This window comes from Strix uralensis, chromosome 33, assembly GCF_047716275.1.
Source record: "Strix uralensis isolate ZFMK-TIS-50842 chromosome 33, bStrUra1, whole genome shotgun sequence".
NCBI lineage: Eukaryota > Metazoa > Chordata > Aves > Strigiformes > Strigidae > Strix > Strix uralensis.
Window position 1 is genome coordinate 3,476,116 of NC_134004.1, and position 22,334 is coordinate 3,498,449.

General features: G+C 68.3%; 2 protein-coding genes across 2 annotated transcripts; both read left to right on the forward strand.

Annotated features, from left to right (window-relative positions):
- Window positions 1–1,966: 1,966 nt before the first annotated feature.
- Window positions 1,967–16,070, forward strand: NXPH4 (neurexophilin 4). The gene is made up of 2 exons (XM_074853654.1): window positions 1,967–2,090; window positions 15,200–16,070. Exons 1-2 carry the CDS (start codon window positions 2,043–2,045, stop codon window positions 15,965–15,967), a joined length of 816 nt encoding a protein of 271 aa, XP_074709755.1. The 5' UTR covers window positions 1,967–2,042; the 3' UTR covers window positions 15,968–16,070.
- A 923-nt stretch (window positions 16,071–16,993) lies between these two features.
- SHMT2 (serine hydroxymethyltransferase 2) lies at window positions 16,994–21,598 on the forward strand. Its single transcript, XM_074853763.1, has 12 exons — window positions 16,994–17,100; window positions 18,219–18,416; window positions 18,519–18,598; window positions 18,747–18,947; window positions 19,024–19,105; window positions 19,351–19,473; window positions 19,592–19,731; window positions 19,947–20,112; window positions 20,185–20,284; window positions 20,525–20,680; window positions 20,949–21,056; window positions 21,205–21,598. Exons 1-12 carry the CDS (start codon window positions 17,077–17,079, stop codon window positions 21,330–21,332), a joined length of 1,506 nt encoding a protein of 501 aa, XP_074709864.1. The 5' UTR covers window positions 16,994–17,076; the 3' UTR covers window positions 21,333–21,598.
- The last annotated feature ends 736 nt before the right edge of the window (window positions 21,599–22,334 follow it).

Genomic DNA, 22,334 nt, shown 5'->3' on the forward strand with positions numbered 1-22,334 from the left:
CCCCCGCACCCCTCCCTCACCAGCCCCCCCCGCACCCCCCCGCCTCCCGCCGGTGCCGAGCCGAGGGCGCGGCTGCTGCCTTTGAAAAGCCCCAAACCCTCAGCGAAGGATCCGGCGCGGCCTCAGATCTATTTCAATACTGGCTCTTTGTTCACTTATCGGGTTCTTATATCTCCTCTAGAGGTTTTTTCCTCTCTTTCCCCTCTCCCCCCCCCCCCCCCTTTTCTCTTCTTTTTCCTTCAATCTTTTTAATTATTTTAAACCTTTACTTGTTTGCCCTCGCAGTGCTCTGTCCTCCCCGATCTTAGGCCCGTGGGCTGTTAATTGTGTGGGAGGGGTCTGCCCGGCCCCCCCGGAGCTCCCACAGACCCTGGTGAGACCGTTGCGGACCCCAGGACCCCCCCGGGTGTTGATGGTGTGGGGCGAGGCCCCGGCCACGCGGGGGGAGCGGGTCTGGAGGGGCCCGTGCGGGCGGGGGGGTTCGGCTGCTCCGTCCCTCCCGCAGCCCGGGGCCAAACGGGGTAAATGCAGCACTAGGGTGGGGGGGGGGTTGTGGGACCCTGGCTGCGCGGGGACCGGAGCATGGGCCATGGGCACCAGCCCCGAGAGGGGTCTGGGGGGGTCCGTCCCTGGAGCGAGGGGTCCCCGCACCCCAGCTGCGGACCCCAAGCACAAGGGGCCATGTGCCAGCGCGGTGCTGTGGCCGGGAGCTGGCACAGGCCAGGCCTGCGCTGCCCGGGGCTGCTGGGGGCTGCTGGGGGCTGCTGGGGCTGCCGGGGGCTGCTGGGGGGCTGCTGGGGGCTGCTGGGAGGCTGCTGAGGGCTGCCGGGGGCTGCTGGGAGCTTCTGGGGGGATTCCCGGGGCTACTGAGGGATTGTGTGGGGCTGGCATGGGGCTGGCTGGGGCCCCACAGCTCCAGGACTCCTGGATCCTCCCGCTCCGCTTCGGCGCTGCCCTCTCCTTTCCCTTTCCTTTCTCTCCGTTTCCCTTCATTTCTCTCCCTCTCCCCTTCCGTTGCTTATTTCTCCTTTACCTTTTATTCATTCCGTCTCCACACGTTCGCCCGTTCTGCAGTGCCCCCCCCCGTCCTGTGCTTGCCCCCAGACCCCGCCGGCAGCTTCCTGGGGAAGGCGCCTGGATAATAATAGTAATAACAGTAACAATAATAGTAATAACAGTAAAGTGTCAGTGCTGGGGAGGGCTCCCTGCCGAGCTGGGGGCGAGAACACCTGGCAGACCCCTCTGAGAGGGGCCCGGCACTGGGCTGGGGGGATGAGCACACGCGTGTGCGTGTGTGTGCACACGTGTGTACATGCAGGCGATGTGGGTCGCGTGTCCAGTCCGAGACACGGGGCGTGGGGGGGGGGGGGTGGGCACCCTTGGTGTGTGCAGGGGGCCTGGGGGCTGCCCCCCAAGGACCCTCCCATCAGGTGGTTCTGCTGGAGTCTTTGGGGGGGCCCAGCAGCAGGGGACCCTCTCCCCTCCAGCTGGGCAAGATGAGGATGGGCAGGAGTGTCCCCCCCCGGGTGCTAACACATCCCCCCAGACAGGAGCGGGACCTGGGGCGTCCTGGGGTCTCCTGGAAGAGGGGGGCAGGAGCGGGGGCATCCCGGGGTGCCGGGGTCTCCTGGAAGAGGGGGGAAAGACCGGGGGGGTGCCAGGGTGTCCTGGAAAGGGGGGCAGAACCGGGGAGCTCTCGGGGTCTCCCGGGAGAGGGGGGCAGAACCGGGGGGGTGCCGGGGGTCTCCTGGAAGAGGAGGGTAGCCCCGGCTCTGGCCCCTCCCCGGGCACCGGGCTGGCCCGGGGGCCGGGTCCCCGGGCGCCCCCCGGAGCCGCCCCCGCCGCCGCCCGGTGCCCGGTGCCCGGTGCCCCCCCCGCGGGGGCGGCGGGCCGGGATTGGCGGGGCTCCGCGGAGGCGCCGCCCGGCCCCAGCAAGTCTCCAACTTTCTTCCTGCCTCCCCTCGCCGCCGCCTCCCGCCGCCGCCCGCCGCCGCCCGCCCCGCCGCGCTCCCTCCAGCCCGGGAGCCCCGCGGAGCCCCGCGATGCTCCGCCGCCGCCTGCCCCTGCTCGGGCCCTGGCTGCTGCTGCAGGTACGGGGGGGCCGGGCGCGCCCCGCTCGCACCCGCCCGCGGGCGGCAAAGTTGCTGCTGCCGCCGGGGGGGTGCGCGGCACCGGGGGGGCGCGCGGCACCGGGGGGGGCGCGCAGTTACCGGGGGGGTTGCGGTTCCTGGGGGGGGTGGTCGTGCAGTTGTTGGGAGGGTGACACAATTGCGGGGGGTCCGCGCCGTTCCGCGGAGGGGGACGTGCAGTGGAGGGGGGGGGACGTGCGGCTACTGGGGAGATGTACGGTTGGCGGGGGGGGGGGTCGTGCAATCGCGCGGGGGCTCAATCGCGGAGGTAGCGGGCGACTGGGGGGGCTTGTGCAGTCCTGAGGGAGGGGGTCGTGCAGTCACGGGGGGGCGGCGTTTGCGGGGAGGTGAACGGGAGAGTTGTATGGCGTGGGGGGCGCCGGGCAAGGCTCGCACAGCGGAGGGGGGGCTCCTGCTCGCCCCAAGTTGGCGAGGGCTCGGGGCTGTCCCGAACTCTGCGCGGGGGGCGCGGGGCACCGCGCTCGGACACCGGGCGCAGTTGGGGCCGGGGGGAGCGGCGGCGGGTCCCGCCGCTGATGCACCTCCCGAACACCCCCCGGTCGCGAGCAGCCCCCCCGCCCCCCCCCCGCTGCAGAGCGCGGAAGGCGCCGTCTGGCAGGTGCGGGGGGGATGGGGGGGGCGAGACGCGCGAGACGGAGCCGTGTGTGAGCGTGGGGGCGGCCCTGCGTGGGCCGGTCGGTCCCTGTGCCGGGGGGGCTCAGCGGGGGGGGCCGGGGCCCCTGCGCGCCCGGGGGTGCTCTTGTCCCGCACCCGCATCGCACCTGAGGGTGGGAGCTGCGGACCCGGGCCTGCGGCGGGAGGGGGCAGGGTGAGCCCCCCCCCCCCGCTCTGCTGTGCCGGGGAGCGCGGGGGTGCCCTGCTGCGCCCAGAAGCAGAGCTGGGGCAGTAGAGGCTTCCCCGGCTCCGCCAAGGGTGTGAGCACTGAAACCACCTGCAGAGGTGATGCCTCATTTCTGTCCTGACTTGGTGCGGGCTCAGGTCCCGCACTGGTGTGGCCTTCGCCTCTGCCCGGGGGGGCATCCCCCCCCCAGCTCCGGCCCCCATCTTGCCGGGCGCCCCTCAGCCGGGAGGTTGCTGCGCTGGGCGTTTGCTCCAGGGCCAGGCTTGGCCTCGCTGAGGCGGGCGGGGGGCTTTGCCTGTTTGTGCCCCTTTTCCTGGCGGTAGCGGTTGAGGAGAGGCTGCGGACGCAGAGACACCCTCCCCGCCCGCAGAGCCCCCCCCACCATGTCCCCCGGGCCCAGATACGAAACGCTTCCCAAGGCCACTCACCCCTGCGTGTCCCCCCTCTGCCACCTCCTCTTGGAGCCCAGTGAGGCTTTGCCCCCCCGGCGGGAGCTGCCGGGTTTGGGGGCTACAGCTGCATCTGGCACCAGCGTCTGTGGTGGTCATGAATGGGGGGATTTGTGCCCCCCCCGGCCCTGCCGGGGGGGCCGGGCTCATCACTCGGCAGATCTGATTTCCTGACACTCCATTTTTACTTTCTGTGTTTCATGAATAAAATCAAACGAGTCAATTCCCTCTTGGGAATTGGATGCACATCAGGGACACCCCCCCCCCCCCCCAACCCTACCCCCCAGGCGAAGGCTCTTGCAACTTGTCTCTCTGGCAGCTCCTCTCTGTGTATAGAGACGAGAGATGTGTGTGTGTCTGTGCGTGGGGGTGGCTCTGCATGACCCCCCCCTCCCCGTGTCCATCTAACGCGGAGCATCTGTCGGTGCTGGAGCTGCTTCAAGACAAATGGGTTTGTTTTGATGAAATCAGGAGCAGGGCGCTGCCCCTGTCCCCCCCTGCCCGCACAGGCAGCAGCGGGGGGCGGGAGGTGGGGGCTGGCAGCCGAGGGGAGCGGGCGCACCCCGGGATCCCGCCCCGTGCATGGGGAATAACCCGGGAGGTGCCGGCGGGGGCAGCGAGCCCCAACCTCTGCGGTGCGGGGCTGCCCGGCCAGGCCGCCGGGGCGGGAGCTGGAGCCGCTCCTGCCCCCTCGGTCCTCTGGGCCTGGTGGGGAGAAACTTCCCGGGCCCCCGCTCGGGGAACAGGAGGGGGCCTGGCGGGTGGGGGGGCCCCGCCGGCTCCCCCGCGCCCCCGTCGCTGCACTGGACCTGGGCTCCCAGTGCCCGGGGCCGGGGTTGTGGTGGCAGCGGTGGGCGAGGGGGCAGATGTGGCCGCCCCCCCGGGCCAGCACCTGGGGGGTGTTTGCGAGAGCGTTCCTGCTGCAGGGAGGACAGACACACCCCCCCCGCGGTGTCCCCCCGCCGCGCTGTGTGTTTGCTGATTGTCCCTGCTGGGTGTGTGTGCGGCTGTGCTCTCCCTGCTGGGATGGACAAGCTCTCCCGGCCCAGCGGGCGCCCGGCTCCGCTCTGTGTGTGCACATCGCCTCCCCCGGGCCCCCCACCCTCCACGGCTGCCGCTTCTCCCTCCCTGCGCCCGGGCTCGGGATGGCAACACTTGGGCAGGCGGCAGAGACGCTGCCCGGTGCTCCCCGGGGTGATCTCCCTGCCTCAGGCTGCTGGTTTATGGCCATGCATTAGATTTTTTTCTGTGCATTGAGCATTAAATCTTGGGGGTCCCTCAGGGTAGGGCTGGTTTGGGTCCTGTCCAGCCCCCCAGGGGCGCCCGGGAGCAACGGCTGGGACACACAACGGCAGGCCGGGGGTAGCTCCCGGGTGCTGCCTGCAGCCGTCCCTGGGCTCGAGGGGCAGCTGTAATTCTGCAGAGGAAGGGCAGTTCCCGGCCAGCAGCTTCCGAGCCTTCCCGAGAGGCCGATGCCAGCCTCGGCCCCGCTTCCCGATGCCCGGGTGACGGCATGATCCAGACCAGTGCCGAGCAAGAGCCAGTGGTGGGGGGTGGCATGCCGCCGGCCCCGGCACAGGCAGGAGCAGGCAGGTGTAGCCAGGCTGCCCGGGAGGAGAGCGGGGTGTGCTGGCTGGGCACAGCAGCGGGGCTGGAGACGGGACATGGGGTGTCCTTCTTCCCCCCTGCTCCGGCCCCGCTGCCTGCCTGTGCCTTTGCAGGAACGTGCCTCCCCGGCACCGTGCCTCGGTTTCCCTCCTTCCTGGTGGGTGGGGAGGTGAGACAGCGGGTGTCTGTGAAGCACCTGGAGTGTTGCTGGCAGGTTTTCCTTCCTGGATTAACCCTTCCCAGGAAAATCCTGCCTTGCAGTGCCAGTGGCCGTGCCAGCAGGAGAGTGGTGGCGTGGGACGCCAGCCTCCGGGAAACTCACCCCGCTTCATTCCCTTTCCCTCGCTGTCACCCAAGAGCTGTCACACGTCTGCTGGGTTGTTGGCTGACAGATGGCTTTGCTCTTAAGCAGATGCTGGCAGCCCTTTTCGTGCAAGGACACCCCTATTCACCCACCCCCCGGCTCCCATTAATGGGGAGAATTTAACCGTTTCCTGGCTCAGAGACATGTACCCCATCTGGGGCCAGGGGAGGGTAAATGGGGTTTGGGTGGCGGTGCTGCCCTGCAGCCCCTGTCTGGCCGAGGGTCCCTCCGGGCTCAGAGCTGCAGGGACCGTCCCGGCAGGACGGTGCCCGGGCGGCCGGGGCTGGGGAGGCGGCTCCGTACGTCCCCCCACTCCCAGCTCCTGCGGATCTCCCGAGCTGACCGTGGTTGCGGCGGGTGCTGTGTGCTCAGCATGGCTGAGCTAATCTATCGCCAAACAAACACACGCTGTTATTCCGAAAGAAGGTTTCCAAGCGACTCATTTCCCTTTTTTTAATAACTCTTCCCTGTGGTGCCCTTTGCACCCTGAGCTGGGAGATTCAATAAGGCTGGAGCCTGGAGCGTGGCGCGGCTCAGCCTCCCACTGAGGGGGGGCACTGGCTGGGGAGGGGGGGCACCCAGGGGTGCCCCGCAGCCAGACCCATTTCTGCTCTTCCACTGTGCTGCTCTGGCTGAAATCTGAAATCCGGGGCCTGCTTTATTGCTTCCCCCCCCCTGCCTCTTGTTTTTAATTGCCACTTTTCTGCCGGGTGCTCGCAGGGGGGCTGCGAGGGGGTGGCCAGAGCTGGGACAGTGAGGCAGCGGCAAAGCGGGCGCTTCCCTCTGCGACAGCAGCCCCGAGCGGAGCGCCCCTCAGCCCCACTGCTAAGCACACCCGTGCCAATTAACACTCCCAGATTAATGACTTTTGTCCCCCCTCCCTGCATCCACAGCTCCTCCTCTCAGGGAGCCAAAGTCCCGGCAGCCAGTGGCCAACAGTGGGGCGATGCCGCGCTGAGACCCCGGCAGCTGAAGGCTCCCACCCCCCCTGCCTGCCCTGGCCAAGCTCCAGCATCTCTGAAGAGCTGCCTGGCTCAGCCTTCGCGCTCGGGCGCTGAAGGTAAATGGCCCAGGAAAGATGAAGCTTCCTCTCCAGCCGCTTGGATTGCTACTAAAGAAATAATCACGTCCCTGTGCCCGTGTTCCCCCCTCCCCGCCTTTTTTCCTGATCGCTGTTGCAAAAGGAAAGTCATTGTGGAAATGAGCGCCCAGCCTGCAGAAATGATCAGCTGCAAAGCGCCTGCAGGGCCCTGCGCTCGCCGGGGGATTCATTTTCCCCTCCCCAAATAAATCGCCATCAGCCCCCGTTGCACAGGCAGGGGCTGGCCGCTGGAACCGGGGCACGGCGGGTAGCGCAGCCCCGTGCCGGCGTCACAGACCCCTCCGACCCGCGGCTGTCCCAGCAGCTGGGCTGGCCTTGGCAGGCGTCACGGGGGGGCAAAGACCCTCTCGTTCCTCCTCCTGCCCCGCCGCAGCCCCGGGCAGTGGAGCCTCTGTCCTCGGGTGCCCAGCGGACAGGGTGATGCTTTACAGCTCCTCGCCTCGGGGCCGGGAGCCCTGGCAGGACGGTGCGTGCGAAGCGGGGGCCGAACCCGGCCCCGGAGGCTCACGAGGGGGCTCCCGGAGGACATGGGGCTGCAGGGACCCCTCACCCCCTGCTCCTGGCCGGAGCCGCTGCCTGGCTGCGGCGGGGCACGGTCCTTGTCACCCCAGGATGGCGCAGCCCCAGAGGAGCTGCGGCCCCAGCGATGCCCTTGAGGGTCCCCTGCGCCCCTGGGTCCTTTGGAGGGTCTTAATCAGCCTCTGCTGCCGGGGGGGGGCAGGGGCAGCCGTGTCCCTGCCGCTGCTCCTCCCTTCCTTCCCCTCCCGGGGAGAACAGACCTCGGCTGGCCCTGGGAATGTGCCAGGGGGCAGATGGGGGCAGTAGGTGGGATGCAGAGCGGGAGGGGCAAGGGGACAGGCTCCCCACTGAGGGGTCAGCCCCACGTTTGCCTCTCTCCGTGGTGACCTTCGCACCGGCCCTGCCTCATCGGAGAGGGGTGGAGGTGGTGCAGGGGGGAGGGGGGGCTGGAAATGCAATTTATGATCCCGCCTGATACGATCTTATAAAATTTCCCGGGCACACTCGAAATTACATTTCCATAGCTCAGGAGAAGCGATCTCCTCACACGCCGATACCTGCCACTTTTATGGCTACATTTATTGCAATAATAAAGTGAAATGGTGAGGCGAGGGGGTGGGGGCAGGCTGGGGGGGGGGGGGGAAGGCAGCTGGGCAGAAGGTGGGGGCTGCGTTCCTCAGGGCCTGGTGTCCCTCTGGTCTGGGGGGGCTCAGGGGAAGCTGCCACCTCTCTACACCCCCAGGAAAGACCTCGCCTGCCAGAGAGCTGAGGCAGCTCTGGAGGGGTGGAGGGAGCCCCAGGCACAGCCTGCTCCACGGCGGGGAAACTGAGGCAGAGCCACAAGGGCTGAGGAGGGGGAAGAGGGGCCTGGCTGGGCACCCCTGGCTGCTGGGGATGCAGGAGTGACCTGGGACTAGTCCCTGCTGGCTCTGCCTCCGTTTCCCCACACGTCGTCCGTGTGAGCTGCCCGTGTCTGCCTGCTCCTGAGCGCGAGGGGGCTCAGCCGAGGGAGCCGCGACCCGGGCACTGCACGGGAGGGGAGCAGCCCCTCTCCCCAGTGAACCCCAGCCCCTCCTTCCCCGTCCCTGTGCGGTGCCAGGTCTCGCCGGCCAAGCCGAGCCGGGCGTTCTGGGCAGGGTGGGCTCTGGCTGACTCCGGGGGAGGCTGGCGACCCGCTGCCTGGGCGAGCAGGATTCCATCTCCTCCGAGCCCATCAGCCCGCGTGTCCCTGTCCCTCCGTCCACCCTGTGCCCCCTCGCCGCTGGCTTGCACACACCCGCCTGCACAGCCCTCTCCCCCTTCCCGCTCCGTTTATCTCCTCATTTTCTCATTCATTCTCTTTTCTTCCTTGAGTCCAATGAGTCACACAAGCCCTGAATCCTTTGCCTGGTGCTGTCTCCTCCCTTCTATTATATTTTTTCCTTTGCTCTTAACAGCACTTTTCTTTTTCACCCGTGGGGGGAGAGACTGGGGATGTACATTTTTCCCTGCTCCCCCCGCAGCCACCTACCAGCTCCTGTCTCACCATGAAACCCTTAAAAGTAATAAATAAATAAAACAATGGCTGAGAAAAGAAAAGGCAGGAAACGAGTGACAGGGAAAAGGAACCAAAACGAAAGAAAGAAGAAGGAGGAAAAAAAAAGTCCTACTCGGGCTATGAAATATTTATTAGCCAGCGCGTGCCGAGCGCGTTAATAAAGCCGCAGCATTTGCATATTTTTTCCGTCTGTGAGGAGCGAGGTGTCTGTTTAGGGGGTGAAGGCAAACGTGCCTGTGGGAAGCCGATTTCTCCCAGCCCTGCGCAGGTCGCGCTCCCACGCGAGGTGACACCGGCCCTTGCGCGAGCATCGCTTCGGGTAGGGGTGTCACCGGGAGCAGGACCCCGGCATGCCCGGGGTGGGTGCCGGCAGTCTCGTGGCACTGGAATGACCCCGGGGTGTCTTTGGCCAGCTCGTCCGGGCTCCCCCCGCCGAGGACGTGCTGGCGCTGGGTTCACCCATCCCGGCGCTGGGGCTCTGCCGGCGCCTGCCCGTGGTGCCGGGGTGCGTGCGGGCTGCTGCGCCAGCACGGCAGAGGCTGAGGAGAGACCACGAGGCCTTTGGGTGGTCATGCTGAGCTCACCTCTGGGGCAGGATTTGTCCGGCTGTCACCGCGACTGTGCGCGTGGCAGGGTGGCCATGCCTGAGCGCATCCCGACGTGTCCCCACCTGTCACCCGCTCGACCCCTCGGTGCCTGGGACTGGGGCAGGTTCAGCATCCCCTGGAGCACAACGCCCTTTCGCCCCCCCGCATCCATCCTGCCCCGTGGTGCTGGGGTGAGTGGGGCAGCCAGCACTGCTGCTGCGGCTGGGTGGGGGCTCCTGGCCAGGGGCAGGTGGGGGCGGGAGGAGGGGGCTGAGGGATGCCGGGGGGCTGCGAGGTGAGGAGGGGGCAGGCTGTGGTGGACAGGGGGGGCCTGGCTTGGGGCAGGCCGCTGCCTGCACAGATGCGGGGGGGTGGTGTGCCGTGCGTGGCAGGGCCGGTGATGGCTGTGCCAGTGAGGGTGGCGGGGGGCACCGAGCAGAGCCACCCCCCCCGGGTGCCCCTGCCCTGGAGCTGCGGGCTGGGGACGGGCTTTCAAGTGTCTTCGGGCTGGGAGTCAGTGGGGCACAGGGGTGGCTGCTGGGACAGCCAAATGGGTTTCGCTTCTTGCCTTTGTGAGGCTGAGATGGGGGGCTCTGCTCCTCCTCCCGAGACTGTCCTGCACCCCATCCCTGCAGCCCCTGCCTGCGACACCCCACGCCTGCTTGCAGCCCTCCCCGATCGCCCTGCTGGGCTGCGCGCTGCTGCCGTCCTGGGCCCTCTCACCCGCCCCGCTCCCTGTCATGTGTCCCTGCCCGTCTGCCCTTGAGTCCTCGCTGCTGGAGGAGCAGCATCCTCAGCCGCAGCCTCCCCAGGCAGGGACAGGCAGCCAGGCTGGGTCTCACCCTGCGCATCTGGTCTGCAGCCCCTGGGCCCCTCTCGGCCCCACCAGCTCCCCGGGCCCAGCCCAGATGTGCTCAACAGCAGGTTAAGTCGTTGCCCTGGCACCAAGGAATCATCACAGTGCATTTGCCTCACGGGGACTTTCATTAGCAGCCTGCCACTCACCAGCCCCATCCGCGCCGAGCAGCTGCTTGTGCCCAGCGCGGCAGCGGCAGCGGCAGAGGCAGAGGCAGAGGCAGATGCGTGGCCGTACCCCCAACGCGCTGGGGCGAGTGCACTGGCGGCACAGGGACGTGTCATCCCGGGGTGCACAGACACACCGAGGAGCAGAGGCACTGTTGGTGCATGTGTGTGTAACCGTGCACGTGTGCACACAGATGTGCTCGCAGGGACGTGTGAAGGCATTCGGCCGCGCGTGGTGCGCGAGGAACCACAGGCGCTTGTTCATTTGTTGCATTCACCTGCACCTTGCTGCAGGTGCACCCTGGGCCAGGCAGGCACTGGGCGGTCTGGGCGCACGCTCACGCAGACATGGGAGCACGCGTACTCGGAGCTCACCGTGTGCTCTCGCCCACATGCAGTCGTTCAGACATGTATCGCATGCCTCGGTGTGCTCGGGCGCGCGCTCGGGTCCCTCCCCGTGGCCCAGCAGAGCCCACCGCCGCACCGCGTCACCCTGCCACCGCATTAGCACCCGCACGGCGCCAGCGAGATAAATGGGAGCTGTCACAGGCACCTTGTTTGCTGCTAACCTTTGGAAATGCCACAGCGCCCCGGGCTGCGCGGCGCCGGGGGGAGCGGGCCCACAGGGATTGTTGCTCACCACCTCCAATTAATCTCCTTGCACTAACGAAGGCAGGGGGGTGACAGGGGAGAGACCAGCTTGACCCTGCGCCCATGGGGAGAGCTGGAGACCCCAATCAGCAGATTGACGCCTGCTCAGCCCGCAGCGAGGCGGGGGACGGCTCGGAGGCAGGTGCAGGGGACAGGCTGGCTGTAGGGACAGGGCTTTTGGGGAGGGTTGTCGCAGGTGCTCTGCTCCCAGCGCAGGCAGGGGCTGTGTAGCCTTGAGGTGGTACCCCATCAGCCACAGCCCGTTCGCAGGGTGCTGGGAGCTCATCACAGCCTGCACGGGGCAGCCGGTCCACCCTGCCCCTCCCCGCGCTGATCCGCTCACCTCCGCCAAGGTGACCGTGGGTCTCGGGGGAGCAGCTGACGGCGCTTGGCCCTGCCAGCAAATGGGATGTGAGTGGCCATCACTGCTGGTCCTGACAAGCCAAATTGATGCCGGCACCGAGAGCCTTCCCAGTCCCTCCACAGCCACCCCCAGCCCTTCCTGCATCCTTGCCTGGCTGCTTGTGCACATGCGGAACGACACACGGGTGCCTGCAGACGCCCGGCAGCCCTACACAGCTCCACACATGTACGAAAAAGTGCACGAGGGTCTTGAGAGCAGCAAAACCGTATATCGTTGTCTTGGAGTAATGTGTGGATGCAGCAGCGCATGCATGTGTAACAGTAAAGAACAAGCGTACCAGACACACGACTGGTGCATCGCAGCAGAGCCCGGCACGCGGCAGGGCCAGGCATGGCCGCCTCTGGCACGGGGGACTGATCCTGGTGCGGCCGCGGAGGGAGGGGGCTCTGCACACACGCGTGCAGGGCCGGGAGGCTCTGGGATCCCCATGTGCGCCCGTGAAGCGTGTCTGAGACGTTCATGTGCACGTGTGTGCATGCTGCTCCCCGACCACTCACAAGCAGAAACATTAATATTTAACGCGAGGTGTGAGTGGGACCTGCCCTGAATGCTGACAGTGCTGGCAGGGTGCAGGGGGGTGACCTTGGCTCCCCTCGGCGCTTGCCGGGGCCCCGCTCCGCTGTGCCCCTTGCCCACAGGCCCTGAGACCCCCGGCTGGGCATGGGAAGCCGTCCTGGGGCTGCAGCAGGGGCTGCGGTGGTGAGGGTCTCCCGCGTGCCCCCGTGCTGCCCGCGGCCCCAGCCGCCCCAATCGATAGCCCCGGCTGCGTCGGCAGTCGCTGCCCTGCTCTGCAATTCCCTTTCATCCCCCGCTCCCCCGGCAGCTCCTGGGGAGGGACCTGCGGGTGGGGGAGGGCTGCCAGCCCGGCCCCTCGCCCTGAGGGGCTGGGGGGCACCTCTCCCCCCGCAGGGACAGGGGCCTCTCTCCCCTGGGAGTGCCCTGCCCGTGCCCCACAGCCCCTGGCCCCATCCTGCCCCAGTCTTGGGCCCAGGCCTGGCCTAGGGACCCACAGCCCTCGGTCATGGAGGGAGCTGGTGCCAGCACCTCCTTCCCCAGTGCGTGCCCGTCCCTGGCACTGCCCTGTCCCTGCTGCCTCTCTGTCTCCATCAGTTCCCTGTCCCAGCCGCGTTCCCATCGCATCCCCATCTCCTCTGGATCCCCCTCACTGCTAACAGGGGATCATGGAAGGGGGATGAATTGGGGAGGGAAACTGAGGCAGGGGGAGGAGGCCCACGGTGGCTCACGTAGCTCTGCTGGGGGACCCAGTCGTCCTGGCCCGCGGCCCCAGCTGAGATGGAAAGCCAGCACAGAGCTGAGAAGCCTCCAGAAATCTTTCCCGGGCTGGCGGGGGCTCATGTTTGTGTGTGCCCCTGTGGGCTGCAGCCTCCACGCTGCTCCCTGGCCCCGCTCCGTGGGTGCAGGCGGGTTTTGGGGGCTCCCACCACTCCAGCTGCAGGGTGACTGGTGTCCCTCTCCCGCCTGTCTCCCACTGCCCCCACGGTGGGTCACGGGGGCTCCCTGGCTGGTGAATATGCACGAGGGCGTTGACGATGGAGCGCAGCCGGGGCGGAGGGTGAGTGGCTGTGTCACCGGGGCCACCGTCCGCCCCCACCCCCTGCAAAACGCCGCTCTCCTGGCTGGAGGGGGTGTGCTGGGGGGCTGCCCTTCTCCCCCTCCCCCATTTATCTCTCCATCTCCCGGTCCTGCCATGCTCGCTCCCTCTCTGCCTGGTGAAGGCACCCGGCTTTGAAGCTGCGTTGAAATATAGATAAGGGCGAAGGCAGCAGCCGCGCTCAAAGAGAGACGGGAGGGAGCCGGGGGACAGCCAGACGGGAGTGGGGGGCTGCGGGGATGCTCAGCCACAGCTTCGCACTGCACAGCCCCTGTGCCCCCTCCCTGGGCTGGGTTGAGACCCCACAAATCCTCCTCCCCTGCCCACAGGCCCGGCACAGGCAGCCCTGCCTGCGCTGGCCAATTCCCTGGGCAGAGGCAGAGCCCGCCCAGAGTGGCCAGTGCCTGCAGCAGCAGCCCGGGATGCCTGCTCCTGCCCATCCTGCCTGCTCCTGCCTGCTCCTGCCCGTGCTGCCTCCTCTGCACAGGCCGGAGCAGATTTACGGCTCAGCCCAGCGCACGCAGAGTGGGGATAAGGCAGCAGAGCCCGCAGGCAGCAGCGTGCAGCCCTGGCTGGAGAGGAGCGGGGCGGCCGGGACAGCCGAGGTGCCGCTCCAGCCCTGGTGGGTGCCCAGCAGAGACCCGTCCCCGCACACAGAGCGGCCTGGCCGCGGAGGAGGGGTGCAGGGGGTCACCCCTCTCTGATGGGGGTCATGAGGACACTGTGCTCCGAGGGGGCAGCAGCATGGACCGTTCTGACGGTGCTGCAGGGGGGCTGGCGCTGGGCTGAGACCCCGTCAAGGGCAGGTGGGAGCCGTCCCCGGCACCTCTGCCCTCCCTCCAGCCCCGCTGGCCGCATTCAGTGCTGAGACGTGCCTCAGTTTCCTATGGGAGCACAGCGCCCCCCCCGCTCCCCCCAGGTCCTTCCAGCTGGCGCTTCTGCTCGCTGCCCTCCTTCCCGCTCCCCTCCTCCCCGCGTCCCCCTCGGAAAACAGGTCGTCCAGAGCAAAAACTGCCAGAGCAGCCCGAGCACCTGCCAGCTCACGGGCGACAGTGATTGACGAGGCTGGGGCGCCGGAGCAGCATCCTGCGCACCGGGAGCAGCTGGCAGGGCAGGCAGGGGCACGGCGGGCACTGGGGTGCGGAGCCGGGAGCAGCCAGGCTGAGGGACGGGGAAGCGGGGGGGCAGGCGGGCTCAGGCAAGGGAGGGACGCAGGACATGTCAGAGCTGGGGTCCCAGGGCTGACGAGGTGCCGGCTGGCTCCGCTCGCCGCTGCTGAGCCGTGCGATGTCGGTGCCTGGCAGGAGGGGGGGTCCCAGCCCCCTCGGTGTGGGGGGTCCCTTTCAGGACTGGTGTGGCTGGGAGCTGCTGCGTGACACCCCAGCACTGACTGCACCTCCGGGAGGTCCTGGGGTGCTAGTGCCCGTCGGCGCCTCCTTAACCGAGCTGGCAGCTCACCCAGGTTGGAGAGACCAGGCAGCTGGTCACCATCGCATCCCTGCGTCGATTTACCCCACCAGGAGAGGAGCTGCCTCTCCCCACGCCGTGAGAGCCCTTGCAAAGGGCCCCTGGCCCTGGGCTGGACGAGGGGGTGTCCCTGTGCCAGTGCAGGGGCCTTGCAGCTGGCTGGCATTTTCCTCCCCTCCACTGCCCATCTCTTCCGCTTTTCCTGCAAATTCCCTTCCTCTTCAGGATGCAGAAAATGAACCCAGCCCCCACCCCCCCGCAAAGCAAGGGGTCCCCTTGCTCATTCCTCGTGCACCCCCCCCCCGCACACAGTGCACCCTACTCTTCAGCCGCGTCCGCCCAGTGCAATTATCGCGGAGGGCGGAGTGGCTGCCGTGCAGCCTGGCGGGGGTCTCTGTAATTTCAGCGGCAGATCAGAGGCGCTGGGTAATGCAATTAGGCTTCCCTGGCAGGCGGCGCGGGGCTCTGATGCCTCCCGGTCTCTGTGCACGTTGCTGCCTGCCACCCCCACGCATTTTAATAGGCCTCAGCTGTGGTGGGGCAGCCAGTTACGAGTTGTCCGGCATCCTGCTTCGTCCTGCCTCGGGCACAGGGGTGATGCTGGAGAAGCAGCGCCAGCTCCTGGGGTGTGTCTGGGACAGGCCTGTGCAGGGCCGAGCAGCGCTTGGGGGTGGCGCGGGCAGGGTGCAGCTTTGCTCGGCTCCAGGAGGGCTGGGGACACGGTGCTGAAGGGTGCGTGGCCACAGAAGGGCTGCAGGGGTGCAGGAGGGGTACGCGGACACAGAAGGGTGCATGGGGACAGGCAGGAGGATGAGCGAGGGGGTGGCAGGCACAGCTCGTGCAGTCTCTGCCCTCTTTCCCCCAGACGGTGTGTGCTGGGGGCCACATCGCCAAGACCCTGGGGTACCTGGAGCTGGGCACCTCCGGCCTCCTCAAGGATGTCCCGTATGGCTCCCTGAAGCCCCCGGTGCTCAACCCTGGGCGGCTGATTCCAGCTGAGCCCCCCCAGGGCGCAGGGACACCCTCGGGCGCTGTGCGGAGCCCCTGGGACTGGCAGAAGAACCAGACGGCTGGGGAGCTGCCGAGCCCCCGTGCCCGGCGCAAGCCCTCGCTCAAGTCTGGCCGCACCAAGAAGATCTTCGGCTGGGGCGACTTCTACTTCAACATCAAGACGCTGAAGTTCAGCCTCCTGGTGACAGGGAAGATTGTCGACCACATCAACGGGACCTTCAGCGTCTACTTCCGCCACAACTCCTCCAGCCTGGGCAACGTCTCGGTCAGCATTGTGCCGCCCTCCAAGGCGGTGGGCTTCGAGGTGCTGGTGCCAGCCCCCCCGCCGCTCCCCCTCCCACCCCCCCAGCAGAGCACCCTGCCCGAGGGCCGCCCAGCCAAGGCCCTCAACTGCCACGTGGAGTATGAGAAGACCAACCGGGCGCGGAAGAACAAGCCCTGCCTGTACGACCCCTCCAAGGTGTGCTTCACCGAGCACACGCAGAGCCATGCCGCCTGGCTCTGCGCCAAGCCCTTCAAGGTCATCTGCATCTTCATCTCCTTCCTCAGCATCGACTACAAGCTGGTCCAGAAGGTCTGCCCTGACTACAACTTCCAGCATGACAACCCCTACTTTGGCTGACGGCCGTGGGAAGGGGCGGCGGGCGCTGGAGCTGGAGGCAGATGGGGGCCAGGGGCTCCTGCACCCCATCCTGGCTGCACAGTGCCTCCCATCGCCCCTGCACTGGCCCCCACTTTCATCCCTGCAGCACCTCCGTGGGGCACGGGGCCAGGGACAGCCCACCCGGGGCCCAGCTGGTGCAGGGGGTCCCGGCCCCACTGCCCACTGCGCTCCCATCCCTGCAGCTGGGCCGGGGGTGCAGGTGCGGGCCCCGGCCCCCCACCACGCGCCGGGGTCTGGGCTGGGGTCCCCGGGAGCGTGTGGGAGAGTCGGGGGGTAGAGCCGCATGCGATGGATCAGCTGGGCACGTGTCAGCTCTGGGGTGGGCAGGGGCGGGGGAGTGCAGAGGGGGGGTGCAGAGCTCGGGCCTCACCCTGTTTGCTGGGGGGGGTTTGTCTGATGCAGCCGCGGGAGATGGGCGGTGTGTGCGGACATGTGTGTGCACACCCGCCTCTGCATGTGCCAGGGCACCTCTCCAGGTATCCGGAGCCTCCCCCCCCCGGCTGCGGCAGCATTGGGGCACCGACCCAAGCCCTGGTGCCCCACGGAGCCCCGATTCGCCGCCCCCGGCTGCCCCCCGCCGCCACGCCGTGAAGAAGCGCCCGGGGGTCCCTGTCCCCCCGGCCCTCGCTGGGGGCTGCCCCACCCTGGCTCTGGGCAGGGACTTCTTCATATTTTTTTAAGAAAAGTAAAATGGAAAAAAAGTGGAAAATAAAGAAAAACATTGGGGAAAAAAAAAAAGAAGAAGTGGTGGCGTGTGCTGATCTCATCCCCCGCGGCGGAGCCCACGGTCCTCCCGCTGCCCCCGGGATGGAGGTTGGGGCGGGGAGCGAGGCGGGGGGGGGCAGGGATGGGGGCGCGGACGGCGCCGGGATCGGGGTACCCCAGCGGGGGAATGGGGGGGGGGGGGGCTGGACCTCCAGTTTCCCGTCGGGCCCCGCGGTGCCGGCAGCCCCTTGGCCCCGCCCCGCCCCGGCAGCGCTCGCGCGGGACCGGGGCGGGGCGGGGCCGGGCAGGGACCGGGGCCGGGGCCGGGACCCGGCCGGGACCCGCCTGGAGCGCGGAGCGCGATGTGGCCGCTCCGCCTGGGCAGGGTGAGTCCCGGAGCTGGGGGGGTCCCGGTGCCCGGGGAGGGGGTCCCGGTGCCCAGGGGGGGTCCCGGTGCCCGGCGGGGGGGGTTCCCGGTGCCCGGGGGGGTCCCGGTGCCTGGGCAGTGCCGCTGCCGCAGGTGGCCCCGGTACCCGGGGGGGTCCCGGTGCACGGGCAAGTCCCAGTTGCTCGTGGGGGTCCCGGTGCCCGCAGGGGTCCCGGTCCCTGGCGTGGTCTGGTGCCCGGGGGGGGGGTCCCGGTGCGCGGGGGTTCGCTCCCTGCGTGCCCGTTTCTCCCGGCCCCCCGCCCGCCCCGCTGCAGCCGGGGGACTCCGCTCCTGCCCGGTGGGTGTCGGGGCAGCGGTGCCCGGTCCCACCCCCACCCCTACGGGCTGGGCAATGGCCCCCCCCGGCCCGGCCACCGCCCCCGCGGACTTTGTATCCGTCCCAAAGTCCCGGGGCCGGGGCAGCCGCCACCGGCCTTGACCGCGGCCCCGCGGGTGATGCAACGGGGCGGCGGCGGTTACATCACCCGGCCCCGGGCACTGGCCCCGCCGGCGGGGCGGGGGGGGGACGGTGCCTCTTCCGCGCTCCCCGGGCCGCGGGGAGCAGTGGGGGCCCCCCCGTTGTGCCCGGTGCTGCGTGCGGGGGGTGCGAACCCGAACACCCCCGTAGCACCGGGCACAGTGGGGGGGCCCCGCAGGGCGGCAGAGGGTCGGGGTGACCCGCGGGGTGCCGCAGAGATGTGCGTGGACAGACAGACAGACACGCACACAGAAGGACAGACACACAGACATGCACACAGACACACGCACACGCGTGTGCAGCTCTGCTCAGCACGTGCTCCAGACCGGCAGCGGTTCAGCCCTTCCTGCTGCTTCCGCGCTTGGCGGAAGTGAGATGCTCCAGCCCCAGCCCTGGGCCCGGGGACCTTCTGGGGGTCCCCATGTGCATTGTGGGGACCTTGGGTGTCCCCACGTGCCCGCTCTGGGGGGTGGCTGGAGGCAGAACACCAGCATCTTGCTCCTGGCGCTGTCACCTGCCGGTCCAGGGGTCGGCGGGGTGAGGGGGCCGGCACCCCCTGCGCGGGGTTGCAGCCTGTTAGCCCCCCCTCTCCTGCGCAGGCCCTGCAGCGATGTGGTGGCCAGGTGGCCACCGGCAGCCAGCGGGCACAGCGTGGCACCGCCGCGGCGGCTGCCACCAGGCACGTTCCCAGCTGGACGGGGCAGGAGAGTCTGGCCGAGAGCGACCCCGAGATGTGGACCCTGGTCCAGAAGGAGAAGGATCGGCAGTGCCGGGGGCTGGAGCTCATCGCCTCCGAGGTGGGTGCGGGGTGCTCAGGGCAGGGGGTGGTGGTGGTCCTGGGGAACCCCTGCTCAGGTGGGAGCTCTGCTGCCCCGTCTCTGACCTCCTTTTTCCCCCAGAATTTCTGCAGCCGGGCAGCACTGGAGGCCCTGGGCTCCTGCCTCAACAACAAGTACTCGGAGGGGTACCCTGGCAAGAGGTAGGGGCGGGGGGCAGGCTCGGGTGGGTGGGAGGGCATCGGCGGCATCAGGGGTTGGGCCGCAGGAAGGGTTAAGGGGAGCCTCTGGGAGGGACTGTGGGCAGGGTGGGGGGGAAGGCCCCCCATAACCACCTCCCTTCTCCTCCAGGTACTACGGGGGGGCCGAAGTGGTGGACCAGATCGAGCTGCTGTGCGAGCAGCGGGCGCTGGAGGCATTTGACCTGGATCCTGCCCGCTGGGGTGTCAACGTCCAGCCCTACTCGGGGTCTCCAGCCAACTTCGCCGCCTACACAGCCCTGCTGCAGCCCCACGACCGCCTGATGGGGCTCGACCTGCCTGATGGGGGCCAGTACGTAGTGGGGTGGGGCAGCCCGGAGCCTGCTGGGGGGCCCAGCCTGATCCCCCGCCTCTGCCTTCCCCTGCAGCCTCACGCACGGGTACATGTCGGACGTCAAGAGAATCTCAGCAACTTCCATCTTCTTCGAGTCGATGCCCTACAAACTTGACGTGAGCTGAGGGGGGCAGGTTCCTGGGGGAAGGGGGGATCTGCTGGCCGAGCTGTTGATCCCAGGGGTGCCCCTGCGGCACCCGAGCTGCTCTGCCACCCCCTGCCCCTCCCTCCCCACGTCCCAAGCACGCCCCGGTGCCGTGAGGTGCTCGGGAGCTGCCTGCGGTTCAGCCAGACGTGCTGTGCTCCGAGCTGGGGGCAGGGTGGTGCACGTGCAAGCTGTCTGTCTATCTGTCCCCCGCAGCCAGCCACGGGACTGATTGACTACGACCAGCTGGAGGTGACGGCACGGCTCTTCCGTCCTCGTCTCGTCATCGCCGGCACCAGCGCGTACGCCCGCCTCATCGACTACGCTCGCATGAAGAAGGTATGTGGCGGTGGGCTCCGTCCCGGGTGACGGGAGCTCTGGCGCCTGCAGCAGCTCGAGGGCAGTCACACCCCCCATGGCCATGGGGACGGGCAGCCCGCGAGTCCCGTGTCCCCAGGTGTGCGAGGAGGTGAAGGCGTACCTGCTGGCAGACATGGCGCACATCAGCGGGCTGGTGGCAGCCAAGGTCATCCCTTCGCCCTTCGAACATGCCGACCTGGTCACCAGCACCACGCACAAGACCCTGCGCGGTGCCAGGTGAGGCTGCGTCCTGCTGCCCCCTCCCCCGGGAGGGTGGGTGTCCGCCCGCGGCAGGGGGACGCGAGGCCGAGGTGGCGTTTCATGCTCTGGCGGGGGCCAGTGTGGAGCGGGAGGGACCTGTGGGAGGGCAGTCACTGTGTTGGCGCTTCCCGTGGCATGAGGAGAGCGGTGGGTGGGTGGGAGAAGCGGTACCAGCTCACTCTCGCCACCAGGTCGGGACTGATCTTCTACCGCAAGGGCGTGCGCTCCGTGGAGAAGAAGACGGGCAAGGAGACGCTCTACGACCTGGAGGACAGGATCAACTTCGCCGTCTTCCCCTCCCTGCAAGGGGGGCCCCACAACCATGCCATCGCTGCCGTGGCTGTGGCCCTCAAACAGGTCTGTGCTGGGGCGGCGGGCTCAGGGCTGGGGGCAGCCCGGGCCCCACGCTGACGCGGGCTCCTCTCCCAGGCCAGCTCGCCAGCGTTCCGCCAGTACTGCCAGCAGGTGCTGAAGAACGCCAAAGCCATGGCACAGGCCCTGCTGCAGCGCGGGTACACCCTGGTGTCAGGTAACGCCTCTGTCCCTGCTGGGGACGAGGAGGGGCGAGGTGGCAGGTGACAGTGGCACTGCCCGGTCTCAGCGCCCCGAGGCAGCAGGGGCGGAGTGTGGGCAGGTTGGGGGGCAGAGGAGGGGCCGCAAGGTGGAACAGGGGCAGCACTGCAGCGCGGGGACGTGGCGGTGAGGAGAGGGGGTGGCTGGGGTGCTCAGGGCTGGCTGTTGCTTCTCACCCCTCTCCCTTCCTCCCCAGGTGGCACCGACAACCACCTGGTGCTGGTGGACCTGCGGCCCAAGGGCATTGATGGGGCACGGGCTGAGCGGGTGCTGGAGCTCGTCTCCATCACTGCCAACAAGAACACGTGCCCGGGGGACAAGAGCGCGCTGACGCCAGGGGGACTGCGCCTGGGTGAGGGATGGGCCCTGCTTGGGGGAGTCTTCCTGCCTCCACCCAGCCCCTTCCCTGGGCGGGGATCCCCAGGCTTTCACCCTGGGGCATCCCCCCTCTGTTTCGCCCCTTTCTGAGGACATCGCCTGGGAATTTGGAGCCAGTTTCTGTCTTGGAGAGGGGCACAGGACCCCATGGGGCCTGGGACTTGGGGAGCCCCTTGGTGGGATTGGCTTCTGCAGAGGGTGCCCCCCAGCAGCTCCCAGCCCTGACGGGCTCTGTCCCCCAGGTGCCCCCGCACTGACCTCCCGCCACTTCTGCGAGGAGGATTTCCAGAAAGTTGTGGCTTTCATCGACGAGGGCATCGCACTGGCCCTGGATGTCAAGAGCAAAACCAGTGAGTGAGGGGGGCTCCCGTCTCCCCACTTCCTGGGTGCCAGTCAGCACCTCTCTGGCTGCTGCCAGCCTCCCCCCTTGCCTGGGCAGGGACGGGGCTGCTGTAACAGCCCCCCACCCTTCTCACTGGCTCCCTGTCCACCCCCCAGGCAAGCTCCAGGAGTTCAAGACCTTCTTGCTGCAGGACGCGGAGACACAGCGGTGCTTGGCTGACCTGCGCCAGCGCGTGGAGACCTTTGCTCGTGCCTTCCCCATGCCCGGCTTCAGTGACCGCTGAGCGGGGGCTCTCACCCCTCTTGCCAGGCCAGGGCTACCTGGGGGCGAGGGGAGGCTTAAAACCACCCTCTGCATTCCCTACTCTCCTCCATCCCCCACCAGCACCTTTGGGGTGGGGGTGACCCACCCCTGCTCTCAGTGTTAGGGTACAGAGATTCCCCCCCTAGGACCAGTCCTTGCTCCAGCCTTGTCCCCTCTGTCCAAGCAAGTATTGCACTTTTCTATGGGGGGGAGCATTGCTAATAAAAGCGGGGGCAAAGCCTGCCAGCTCGGAGGTGTGTGGGTGCTGAGCTGGGGAAGGAGAGGTTGGTAATGAGGCGTCATGGGGGACAGGGCCCCAGGGCCCCTCAGACCGTGCCAGGGCACTGTGGTGGGTCTGGGGACGGACCCCTGGTCCTTGCTGACCACTGTTGTGCCTCAGTGTCCCCACCACTTCTCCTCCCCCCTGCTGCTTCACTCGGCTGCTCTGAGGGTGGGGGAGAAGCGGGGGGTCACACTGAGCCCCGGAGTAGGACGGGTACGGTGGGGAGCTGTGGCCCACGCTGCCGTCCCTGCTGTCCTGCTGCTGCAGGGTGACCCCCCCCACGGCTCTGCCTGGCTGGCAGCTGCCTGTTCCTTGGCGCGTCCCCCTGTCCTGGGTCATCTGCTCCGGGTTTTCTGGCCGGAAGTTCCCCGCCGTGGCCTTGGCCAAACCAAACAGGGGCAGGCGAGACGCCTCAGCCTCCAGCCAGGCCGCTGCCCCACGGCACGTAACCCCAGGGCAGCAGGAGCTGCGCATGGGCACATGCGCCCCTGTGCGTGTGTGTGTGTGCGTGTGACACCCACCCACCCCCCCACTCTTTCCTGCTCCGGGAGGGCTGGGCTGGGACCGGGTGGTCCCTGGGCAGCCCCTGGGGCCCTGGAGCGTGGGAGAGCGGAAACGCCGCACCGGGGGCCAGGAACTGCTGCTTCCAGTGGGACCAGAGCCCCCACCCCAGCCTTCACGGGGGGGGTGTCGAATGTT

Bases quoted from the DNA above. Each gene is read 5' to 3' on its own strand.
- SHMT2 (XM_074853763.1), top strand. From the start codon at position 17,077: ATGTGGCCGCTCCGCCTGGGCAGG. The intron at 19,106-19,350 runs GTGAGCTGAGGG...TGTCCCCCGCAG, and splicing joins CGATGCCCTACAAACTTGAC to CCAGCCACGGGACTGATTGA. The intron at 20,681-20,948 runs GTGAGGGATGGG...TCTGTCCCCCAG, and splicing joins GCCAGGGGGACTGCGCCTGG to GTGCCCCCGCACTGACCTCC.
- NXPH4 (XM_074853654.1), top strand. From the start codon at position 2,043: ATGCTCCGCCGCCGCCTGCCCCTGCTCGGGCCCTGGCTGCTGCTGCAG. The intron at 2,091-15,199 runs GTACGGGGGGGC...TCTTTCCCCCAG, and splicing joins GGCCCTGGCTGCTGCTGCAG to ACGGTGTGTGCTGGGGGCCA.